The following is a 12,428-nucleotide window of genomic DNA, read 5'->3' as shown; positions in this document are numbered from 1 at the left end:
TTGCTGCTCTTAATATTTTCTCTTTATTCTGTATGTTTGGTGTTTTGATCATTATGTGGTGAGGAGACCTTTTTTTGGTTCAGTCTATTTGGTGTTCTGTAGGCTTGTTATATTTTCATTGGCATGTCTTTCTTTAGGATGGGAAAATTTTCTTCTATGATTTTGTTGAATATGTTTTCTGCGCCTTTGAGTTGGATTTCTTCACCTTCTTCAATACCTATAATTCTTAGGTTTGGTCTTTTCATGGTATCCCATATTTCCTGGATATTTTGTGTTAGGGATTTGTTGGACTTAAGATTTTCTTTGTTTGTTTAATGATTCTATTTCTACTAGTGTGTCTTCAACTCCTGAGATTCTCTCTTCTCTTGTATTCTGTTGGTTATGCTTGTGTCTGTAGTTCCTGATCATTTACCCAGCTTTTCTATTTCCAGAATTCCCTCAGATTGTGCTTTCTTTATTGTCTCTATTTCAGTTTTTAGGTCTTGACCTGTTTCCTTGAGAGATTTGTTGATATCTTGTATTTTTTGATTTGATTTTTTTTCTTCCATTTTTTTGAGGGATTTTCTCATGTCCTCTTTGAGGTCCTCTATCATTTTCATGAAGATGTTTTTAAGGTCATTCTCTTCTGCTTCATCTGCATTGTGTTGTTCGGGTCTTGCCTGTGTATGGTTCCTAGTCTCCGGTGGTGTCATATTGGGTTTTCTGTTCTTGAATGTGCTTTTACATTGTCCTCTTCCCATCCTTTCTTCTGGTGGGTGTTGTAGGAGTCTCTTCCTCTCCTGGAGGGTATGGGACCAAGGTTTCCTTCTGGTAGATGCAAACAGATCTAACACTCTGATGTCTGTGCTCTTCTCATGGAAGGAGGTGGCACTGTTACCAGAGCCTCGGCAGTGTCCAGGTGCGTTGGATCCGGTGTGTTGGATCCTGCTGCGGAGTTTGGATCCGGTGTGCATATCCCTGGTGTCAGATGTCTCTGAGCCTTTTTTAAAAATTATTAGTTCAAATTAGAAACAAGGCTGATTCACATGTCACTCCCTTCTCCCTCTCCCTCCCCTACTCCCAGCCCCCACATCACCCCCTCTCTGCTCCCCAGGGAGGGTAAGGCCCTCCATGGGGGTTCCCCAAAGTCAGTCATATCATCCTGGGCAGGGCCTAGGCTCTCCCCCATGTGTGCAGGCTGAGAGAGCATCCCTCCATGTGGGTTGGGCTCCCAAAGTCCCTTCTTAAGTCAGGGGTAAATACTGATCCACTACCAGTGGCCCCATAGAGTGCCAAGGCCTCCCCATTGACATCCATGTTCAGGGGTCTGGATCAGTCCTGTGCTGGCCTCCCAGACATCAGTCTGGGGTCCATGTGCTCCCCTTTGTTTGGGTCAGCTGTTTCTGTGGTTTTCACCAGCCTGATCCCGATCCCTTTGCTCTTCACTCCTCCCTCTCTGCAAATGGGTGTGGGTGGGTGTCTGCCTCTGCTTCCATCAGCCACTGGATGAAGGCTCTAGGATGGCGTATAAGGCAGTCATCAGTGTCATTATAGGGGAATGGCATTAAGGGTAGCCTCTCCACCATTGCTTAGATTGTCAATTGGTGTCATCCTTGTAGATCTCTGGAAATCTCCCTAATGCTAGATCTCTCCTCGTACCCATAGTACTATGGTTTGCTATGAAGGCCTGTTTTCTAGGCTGCATAAGAGGGACCTGTTCCTTATCCTTCTGCTTAGGGGAAAGTTCCCGAATCATAGGCCGAGAGTGCTGCGTACACACAGGCCGAGTAGACTTCCCACACGAGTCACTGTTAGTCTCTCAAGGGGCTTTTACAGTGTTAATTCTTCCAATCTACAAACAGGGACTGTCTTTCCATTTGTTTGTGTTTTCTTCAGTTTCTCTCACCAATGTTTTATGTTTGCCAGTGTGCAAGGAGATCATGTTCCTAGTTAAAATTTATTTTCATTTCATGTTTTTCTTGTGAATATTTTCTTGTGAAAATAACATGTTTTTCTTGTGTGTAAAAGCCCAAGATTAACTGCCAGAGTTATTTCTTAGCTGCCATCCATTGTTTTTATTTTGAGACAGCAATCTCTCATTGTCCTGGAACTCTTCAAGTAGGCTAGTCTGGCTGGCCAGTGAGTTCCAGGGATCTGATTGTCCCTTATTCCCCAGTGATGGGGTTACAAGTGTATGCTGCTGCTCAGTATGTGCAAATGAGTGCAGGTGCTCTTTAAAGCTAAAAAAGGGAGATGAATTCCCTGGAACTGGAGTTCAGGAGGTTGTGAGATGTTTGGTACTGGTACTGGAAAACAACTTAGGTCCTCTACAAGATCGGTGTGCACTGTTAACTTCTGATGGATCGCTCCAGCCCCACTCCTGACTTTACTGTGGTTGCTGGGGATGAAGCACAGATCCTCTTGCTTGCAAGGGAAGCATTTTATCAACTGAGCCATCTCTTCAGTTCTATTTCATGCTTTCTAATGCTATTATAAATGGATTTGTTTTCTACATTAGCAACTTTTGTTTTATGTTGTCCATCAATTTACAACCTCTTGCCTTGACTTTCAAATAAACCCTTTAGGGAAATGTACTGTTTTACTGCTTCAGAATCCTACAGTGCTGGATGGTTAATGACGGCTCAGTAGTTAGGAATGTACATTGCTCTTGCGAAAGACCCAAGTTCTCAGAACCCAAATTGGGAGCCTCACAGCTAACTGTAACTCCAGCTCCAGGGGATCTAAAATCCTCTTCTTGACTCAATGGGCATCTGTATTCACATGTATACACACACACACACACTTTTTTTTTTAAGAAAATAAATCTTAAAACACAAATGACAGCAACTTAAGTGCTGAGAATAAGTGATCATTGAGTTACCATTCCTAAACAGAAGATCTGCCTCAATGATCTAAAGGCTCAGGAAATACCTAGGAAGACAGCACGGAAGGAATGTAAGAGCCAGAGTATGGGGAGGAGTGCCACCAAATGCTGCCTTTCTAGACATGGTATGGCCATTGCAGTCATGAGCTCACTGCTGCTATTGTTCAGTTACTAGCACAAGACCTGCCCAAGATCAAGTCAGTCAACATTCCAATATGTATGGGAGAAAGGTTAATGAGGACCCACCCCTGAGGAGCAACTGGAAGTTGCTGGGGTGGGAGAAGGTATTTTCTCAGTGGGTGTGGCCTCTGGTAGACTGCTCCAGTAGTTGGCCTCCTCATGGTGTGCATATAGAGAGCACTAATTGGATTTAGTGGGATATTAAAAACAGAAGGGCAGAAATGTGGGAGGAGGCTGGCTGGAGGGGAAGGATGAGTAGGATTGGCGAATTGAATATAATCAAAATACATTATATTTAAATTTGAAATTGTCAAAGAACAAATAAAATGCTTTCTTGAAATAAAAACCTAATATGTGTATGTATAATATGTGCCAGGTATTTTAAAAGCTCATTTATTGTGTTTGTTATTATATTAACTATAATTAATTTGTATGTTTATTTGTGTGTGTTTGTGTGGACATGTGCACATATGTGTTCAGGTGCCAGCAGAGGCCAGAAGAGGATGTTGGGTACTCTGGTGTTGTGGGATATTTTGATCTCACTCTGACACTCCCAAGTGTGCCAATAAAGTTTACTTTGAATTAGACGGTGAAGCTAGCTACTATTTGCAGACTAAAATTAGCCACAGAGGTTTTGGAAGACTGAGGATGTATAGAGAGTCACAGGAAGTAGTGGGGGAGGGGGCTTAGAAAGATTCTTGGCCCTTTTGGATAGAGGAAGGAGAGAGAGAGAGAAGGTCACTGGTCACTTCTCTACTGCTTCTCTGATCATCCAGGTTCTTATTGATAAAGAATAGTTAGATTAGGACTTCACCCTATGAGCTGCTTGACATAGGTTCTGGGAACTGAACTCAGGACCTCTTCAAGTACAGAAAGTGCTCTTACCCTGCTAGGTACTTTTAATAAAAAGTAATTCAATCCTAAGGGCAGTGGATGAGCACTGCTGTTGTATTCTGGCCACAAAGAAGGAAATCAAAGCACCAAGAGGCTAAGTGAGTGGTCAGGACCTGATTCAAATCCAGGACTTTGGGCTCCAAGTTCACCTGCTCCCACATCCTCAGAGGAATAAGCTTGCTGATACAATGCAATCCTGAATTTCTTTTTGTATGATCAAATAGCAAAATCTAATAGATCCCTGATAAGATTTGAGTGTAATTTCCATTAAGGCTGAAAATACTATATCCTTTGACAATTTTAGGGCTGAGATACACAAGGTTGCTTCACTAGTGGGCTGGAGATATTGTTTCAGGCAAGAAAGAGAGTTTCTCCTTTACTTGGGATGTTTTAACATAAGAACACTAAGGCCCTAGAGCTTTGTGCTTCTTAAAGTGAAGGGGTGTCCAAACTCTTGACACTTTATGAAAATGTTAGATCAAGTTCAGAGCTCTGCTGGAATGCCTGCGGCCCCTGAGCTGCAGGCTACACATACCCGTTGGGGTATGGAGAAAGCTGAAATATTGTCTCTCCTCTGGGAGCAGCACAGGTACAATGAGTTCCCAGAAGTGTGAGCTCATGACAGCTCTGTAGAGACACAGGACAGGAAGTGGCAGAGATTCTGTCCCGTGGCTATCCCGGGACTCAGCTTACCTAAGAAATGGAGTGTCTGCCGGATAATAGGGAGAATTCTTGCTTGGTCCTGAGTTCAGACAGCCAAGTTCAGAGGAAGAGATATGTGCCTAACAGAAACAATGCTTATTAGCTATGCCTTGCTTAAACCAACGGACAAATTTTCTTTGTGTGTCCATGTATATGTGTGTGTTTCTCTGTGTGTGTTTGTGCTTGTGTGCATATATGTGTGTGTAGAAAAGAAGTCAGTGTCAAATGTCTGTCTTTATTGCTCTCCACCTTCCATTTATTTTTATTTCTAGTTATGTGTTTGGTATGTGCATCTATGTACATGAGTGCAGGTGCCTATGGGGGCCAAAAGAAGGCAATAGATACCCTGGAGCTAGAGTGACAGGTGGTTCTGAGGAGCCCAATGTGGCCCTGGGAACACAACCACAGTCCTCTGCAAAAGCAGCCAGTGCTCCTAACATCTATGCCGTGTCTCTCCACCCTCCACTTTACTTTTTGAGACAAGGTATTTCACAGAACCTGGAGCTTTCTGTGTAGGCTCACTGGCTGCCAGTGAGCCTCAAGGATACTTCTGTATCTGTCTTTCCAGTGCTGGATTCCAGGCATGAGCCACCACACCTGGCTTTGTCGTTGATTCTGGGGATCCAAGTTCAAATCTTCATTCTCGTGAGGCCAACACTTCACCAACTAAGCCATCTTCTCAGCCCCAAAGGTCTTCACTTCTCTCATTTTGACCCTGCCTTGCCCTCTATGTAATATAATAAAATATCTAGATTCTACAAGCCCTGGCCAAGAGCCACACAAGTGTGTCCTCAACAACAGGAGAGGGTCCTGAAAAGATTTTTATTTCTTAAATTGGCCTTAGGAAAAGCAAAGCTGAAATGCACATTTCATTCCTCTAGACGTCTGTTCAAATTTTTTTTTCGTCTTTACTGTTAGGGAAGAATTTCAATTAGTTTGGTCTTCACTTTGGCTATGCATTTCTAATTTGTCTTCTCATGTTGGCAAAGAAAATTTTGATGAAAAGAATTGGGCAGTAATGCAATCTTGTCTTAGCAGAACAAACCAGAATATCACACCAAGCAGAGGATGACTGGCAAAAAGCAGCTGGAGACAGGACAAGTAATGGGGGAGTGGAACAAAGACCTACCTTCCCCAGAAATGCCACTGTTCCAGCGGGTATAGAGAGAGGGTGCCATAGTGCACAAAGTGCTTAGGTGACAGGTGTACTTGGCCTGAATATTACCTTGGAGTTGTCTGGTAGGTCATTTAATCCTCTACTCCTCAATTTTCTCATCTGTAAACTGGGGATGATAGCATCTACTTTGCATAATTGTAAAGATAATAAACAGAACAAAAACATGAATCATGAGTCTGGAGAAATGGCTCAGCAGTTAAAAGTGATTACTGCTCTTGCAGAGGACCGAAATTTGGTTCTCAGTACCCATATCAAGTGGCTCATAATCACCTGTTCTTAACCATTCTCACTGGGGCAAGATGAAATAGTTTTAGTTTGCATTTCCCTAATTGCTAAGGATGTTAAACACTTTAAAGTTATATTTATTTTTTAGTTTACCATTCTTTCTTTCTTTCTCTTTTACTTCCTTTCTTTGATAACTCTGTTCAGCTACATACCCCTCTTTTTAATTCAGTCATTTGTTTTCTTGATTATCTTTTGAGTTCTTTGTATATTTTGGAGAACAGTCTTCTATTGGATGTATAGATGGCAAAGATTCTCCCTTACTCTGGGGGGATTCCTCTTTACTTGATTCATTGTTTTCTTTGGTGTACAGAAACTTTTCAATTTTATGAGCTCCTATTTGTCAGTTGTTGGCCTCAATTCCTGAGCAAATGGAGTTATATTCAGCATAACCTTTCATGTAGCAATGCCTGTTTTCTTCTAGTAATTCAGTGTTTTGTTTTCACATTGAGGTCTTTGGTCCACCTGGAGTTGATTTTGGGGTAAGGTGATCAATATGGGTTCAGTTTCATTCTTCTACAATGTGGCCCTCCAGCCCAGTGTGGATGGAACCATCCCTAGACAGGTAATCTTGAGTTGTTTGAGAAAGCCAGCAGAGCAGGAGCATGGGCAAGCTAGCAAATTGCATTCTTCCTCCATGTTTTCTGTTTCAGTTCCTGCCCTGACTTCCCTCAATAACTGACCTGGTGGTGTAAACCAAATAAACCCCTTCCTCCTCAAATTGCTTTCAGTTGGAGTGTTGTTTTTTTTTTTTTTTTATCATAACATCATGAAGCAAGCTAAAACACACAGTGAAAAGGTGACTATGAACAAAGTATCTTGTTTTCTTGTCTCCTCCAGGGTGACTGTGTATGTGTTACATCTTAGTGTACTTCTTTCATTCATTCATTCATTCATTCGTTCGTTCTTTCTCTTCCTTCCTTCCTTCCTTCCTTCCTTCCTTCCCTCCCTTTTTCCCTCCCTACCTTCTTTCCTTCCTTTCTTTTGAGACAGGGTTTTTCTGTGTAGCTCTGGCTCTCCTGGAAATCACTCTGTAGAACAGTCTGGCCTTCAACTCAGAGATTCGCCTGCCTCTGCCTCCAGAGTGCTGGCATTAAAGGCATGCGCCACTGCCCAGCTTTTCTTTTATACATTTTTTACACATAATATTTTTATTGATTATTTGGGAATTTCATATAATACACTCCAATCACCCTTATTTGCAAGTCCTCCCAGGTCTCCTCCCCTCTCTCTCCTTGCCCCACCCCTGTGGCCCACCCAACAGAAAAGATCTTTAAAAAGTTCAATTTCTTGTTCATATAGTCACCAGAACATGGTCAAATGGCCAGTGACATCCATGTTCCTGCTGACTGTAGAGGACAAGGAAGCTTCCCCTGCAGTGGCTTGAAGACTTAAGTCTCAAAGACCAGAATGAAAGACATAGAAGGATTCTGTGACAACCCCCACGCCCAGAAAAAAGGTAACAACCTAGACAGGAGCCTAAAATATTGTAATAAGGATGCTGAAGTGTAGCTCTGCACACTAGATGGCTACTGGGAGTGGGGTTGGCAGGCAGTGAATCACTTTTCTTTAGTATACGTCTTACTGAGCCTACAAGTACTATTAACTCTAGTCCTGAGATAGGTTAAATATCTAGATTCATTCACCCAAGGGTCTCACTTCCTTTTCCTCATTGTCTCTGGGAATTGCCCTTTTCAGGTTACTGTATTTTACTTTTTTGTTTTGTTTTGTTTTGTTTAGTTGTTTTTGTTTTTTGAGACTGAGTTTTTCTGTGGCTTTGGAGGCTGTCCTGGAACTAGCTCTTGTAGACCAAGCTGGTCTTGAACTCACAGAGATCCACCTGCCTCTGCCTCCTGAGTGCTGGGATTAAAGGCATGCACCACCATCGCCCAGCTGTATTTCACTTTTTCTTAAGATTTCACACACAGGGCAGGGGTTGTGGCTCAGTTAGTAGAATGTTGCCTAGCATACATGAAGCCCTAGGTCCTAATTTAGGTCATAAAGCAAGAGTGGTGGTTTAGGCATGTAATCCCAACACTTGGAAGGGGGAGGCAGAAGGATCAGGAGTTCAAGGTTATCCTGGCCTACATGGAGTTGGAGGCTAGCTTGGGCTACATGAGACTCTCTCTCAAAAAAACAAAAAAGACAAAACCCAACAAAGTGAAGTTCTATTTTCAAAACTCACTCTTTTATGCCTGAAGGGGACTCAGTCTATCTTCCTTCTTTAAAATGTTGACCTAGGCATGGTGACGAAGACAAGGAAGGGCTGTTGTCAAGATGGGCAGGGACTAAAAAGGACCTCTTCTTTAGACAGTAGTGTTTGATTAGGGTGAGCTCTCCACCTCCCCTTTCTAGCAATGTCTGCACACATTTTGACTGTAGGGTGTCTCTCAAAGCACAGATCTGCCCACTCTGTTTTGTTCCCATCCTCATTTTTCCATTTAGGTTAGAAGATGAGATGTCTAACTCTGGGAAGCTGAAACTGCCTCTAAGAGTACCCCCCACCCCCTTTTTTTTTTTAAGCAGTGGACCTCTGTGACAGCAGCAGGCTCTTGCTCTGCTACTTGAGTTTGGGAAACAGCTTCCTCTCCAGGACTTGGTTCAGTAGCCTGGCATCTGGGACAGTTGTCTTTCTAATCCCTATGCATTCTCATCTGCTGGTGAGTTCTGCCTCTGGGGGAGAGAGTGGCTCCATGACACAGACACAAGCTCTTTAGGGTCCCTGGGCAGGATGGTTAAGCAGGGAGAGCACTGTGCAAGACACTAGGAGGCTTGGAGCCAAGCCAGTCCTCAAAGGGGATCTTATTAGCCTGGTGGCTGCTGACTTCAAGGCAGTAGTAATTCATTGCAAATACCTGGGTATCTCACAGTCTGGCACTACTGGGAGAATGCTTGTTCCCCTGCCATCTAGGACAAGCCACAGCCAAACTAGTCCTACAAAGCAAGCCACCTCCATCACCTGAAACAGTGGGAACCTGGTGACTTTTTTGTTGTTGTTTTGTTTTGTTTTGTTTTGTTTGTCTCTTTCTCCAAGGCCAGGAGCACCATCCAGCTTCTCAGGTGTCACACCTATTCCGTAGGCTGGCTGGTCCCAAAAAACCTCAAAGGCTGGCTTGGAGGCTGTTGCAAGGGTGAGGAGGGAGGCGCGGCCTATCGTTTTCCTGCCACAATCTCTGTGTTGAGTCAGAAACGCGGCTGGGCTGGTCCTGCAGTAGGCTGCTGAGCAGAAAGAGCTGTGGTTAATGATTGACCCGTGGGAGACCTCTCTGCTTTCCTCCTGCAAGGCGAAGGGGAGGCCAGTGCCAGGGACCTGGAAGGGAGAGGAGGAACCACAGCAAGGCAAAGTACTGCGGGTCTCTCTGAGTTGGGTAGGGAGGTCAGAACCTCCTTCCCCTGACTGGTCCCTTCTTACTCCAGAGCAGCTATCTCCAAACCCCACCACCACCACTGGCGCTGCCAAGGATCCTACGGTGATTTATTCCAGGAAGTTTCAATGAGAAAGCCGAAAAACTAAGTCACCCCCGGCCAGCCAACTCCAGTGACGCAGTGCTGCGCCCACGCTGGTGAGTTGCTGGGTTTCTCTGGGCAGAGGAAGGGAAGTGGAGACCTTTGGGGACCTGGTAGCCTGGCTCTCCCTTCCTCATGGCTTCATCCAGTATCTCCGGCAATGTTTGCTCCCGCGTCATCGATCACAGCCATGTCCCCGAATTTGAGGTGGCCACTTGGATCAAAATCACGCTCATCTTGGTGTACCTGGTCATTTTCGTGGTGGGCATCTTGGGCAACAGCGTCACCATCCGGGTTACACAGGTATTGCAGAAAAAGGGCTATTTGCAGAAGGAGGTGACAGATCACATGATCAGTTTGGCTTGTTCCGATATCTTGGTCTTTTTGATTGGCATGCCCATGGAATTCTACAGCATCATTTGGAACCCTCTGACCACACCCAGCTACGCGCTGTCCTGTAAGCTCCACACTTTCCTCTTTGAGACATGTAGCTACGCCACATTGCTGCACGTGCTGACCCTCAGCTTTGAGCGCTACATTGCCATTTGTCATCCCTTCAGGTATAAGGCCGTGTCTGGGCCTTGCCAGGTGAAACTGCTGATCGGTTTTGTATGGGTCACCTCCGCCCTGGTGGCGCTGCCCTTGCTCTTTGCCATGGGTATTGAGTACCCTCTGGTGTCTGTGCCTAGGCACAGAGGACTCAACTGCAACCTCTCTCGCACCCGCCACCACGAGCAACCTGATACCTCCAATATGTCCATCTGCACAAACCTCTCCAGCCGCTGGACTGTCTTCCAGTCCAGCATCTTTGGGGCCTTCGCGGTTTACTTGGTGGTCCTGGTGTCTGTGGCTTTCATGTGTTGGAATATGATGAAAGTACTTATGAGGAGCAAGCGGGGCACTCTGGCAGGGACCGGGCCACAACTGCAGCTGAGGAAGTCCGAGAGTGAGGAAAGCCGGACAGCGAGACGACAGACCATCATTTTCCTGAGTGAGTTCGGGTGACAGGGGATGCCTGGGACTTTTGGCCTGAGAAGTGAAAACCTGAGTTCACTGAGGCTCAAAAGGGGGTAGCTGCATAAGGGCCCTGGTGCTCATCGGAGTGCGTGTCTCTTCTTTGTGATTAGGAGATCTGTGGTCTGTGACAATAGAAGGTCTGGTACATCATTTCTGTGACTTCAGGCTATAAACAAAGTATCTTGGATGAAAATACTGGGAGATAAGAGGAACAAATTAAGTCACCCAGGACAGGCGAGAGTCCTTTGAAAAGGGACACGCTCTTCAGAGATAAAGAGAGTGACTCTTATCTTCTGGATCCTTGGACCAGAGAGCCTTGATCAGGCAGGGAAATTTTGTCCCCATTTTTTTCCTACTCCTTGGGAGAGGCTGGCTTGTCAGGGATACTGGCTCTCTAGGTTGCCATTTCTGGCAGGATTGATCTGCTAGTCTTAAGAAACTGGAACTCTAATATGCTCACCCTGCGATGTGCATGAGTACTACCTGCTCCGGGCCATGGGTCTGTGTGTCCCTGGACAGTGACCTGGCCTCAACATTTCTTAATACTCCTGATTCTGGTGCAGAGAAAGCTGTTTGTGGCCCAAACATGGAAGTGATACAAGTCTTTCAAATTGAGGACCTTCTCTGGATTTAAGGGTACTATTTCTAGGCAGCCAGTGATAAGGAAGACCCCGAGGTCTTCAGGTGTCTTTGGATGCTAGAGATATGACTCTGATGGTAGAATGCTTGCCTACCCTGTAGGAAGCCCTGAGAGCCATCCCTAGCATCACATAAACTTGGTGTGACATACCATTCTTGTAATCCTAGCATTGGGAGGTGGAAGCAGGATATTTACAAGTTTAAGGTCACTCTTTGCTACATAGTGAGTCTGAGGCTACCCTGGGCTCCTTGAGACCCTGCAACAAAAACAAAGCAAAACAAAAGAGCAAAACTAAGGGCTGGAGAGATGACTCAGCAGTTAAGAGAATGTACTGCTCTTCCAGAGGCCTCTAGTTAGATTTCCAGCATTCTTGTCCAACTAACTACTTGTAACTCCAGCTCCTGGGGGCGTGATGGCCTATTCTGGGTGATCTTCACCTAACATTCACAAACATTCATGTAGACATACACGCATATATGAATAATAATAAAAACTTAAAAGAATAAAACAAAACAAAAATCAGAAGAAGGGTTTTATTGCTGTTCTCTGGGAGCCTGGGCTTTAACTCAGACATTTGAGTGTGTGTGTCACCAGAGGGTTAAAAAATATTTTTCAGAGGAAACAAGGAAAAGGTGACATCATAGGTATGTGAGTAGGAGTTGGGCCAAGGGAGAGTTGAGATTCCGAACATTTTTCTCCTCTTTACCCCTTTTCAGTGTGTTCTCCTCAGAGAAATCAATCCTGGGGTTGTTTGTTTGGATAACAGAAACTTGAGTAGCAACTCCAGAGTTGGGGTTCAGGAAGAGGTGAAACTGGGAGGCACTGGGGTAAGGATCAGCCCTGCCTTTGGCTGAGGGTGGGTCAGCTGCTGACTTGAGTTTAATCTTAATGCATATAAAATAAGACACTGGTCTGCATGATTTGGATGGTCATCGGACATCAAGGGCTGTGTTACCGGCATGGAAAGGATCTCCAGACACCAACTGGGATTTCTGGGTCCCTGAGCCCTGGAACAAACAATTGGATCAAGGACATTTAGATTGTTGTATAAACATAGACAGTTTATTGTGAAAGAGGTCACCCCCAAGCAAGGAAACAGGCCAGAGAGTTGGGAAAGAAAGAAGGTTAGAATCTCTATGGCCCTAGGTCCCTGGAGCTGTAACCTG

General features: G+C 44.8%; 1 protein-coding gene across 1 annotated transcript in view; it reads left to right on the top strand.

Annotated features, from left to right (window-relative positions):
* Positions 1-9,268: 9,268 nt before the first annotated feature.
* The window catches only part of Gpr39 (G protein-coupled receptor 39), a 197,318-nt gene continuing 194,158 nt past the window's right edge, over positions 9,269-12,428 (top strand). Inside the window, exon 1 of the mRNA XM_027417774.2 lies at positions 9,269-10,596. Within this exon, the coding sequence (XP_027273575.1) occupies positions 9,741-10,596 (856 nt within the window). The 5' untranslated portion in view covers positions 9,269-9,740. The remainder of the gene's footprint in view (positions 10,597-12,428) is intronic.

This window comes from Cricetulus griseus, chromosome 5, assembly GCF_003668045.3.
Source record: "Cricetulus griseus strain 17A/GY chromosome 5, alternate assembly CriGri-PICRH-1.0, whole genome shotgun sequence".
Lineage (NCBI taxonomy): Eukaryota > Metazoa > Chordata > Mammalia > Rodentia > Cricetidae > Cricetulus > Cricetulus griseus.
Note: the sequence above shows the minus strand (reverse complement) of the source record. Positions and strands in the feature narration are given on the sequence as shown.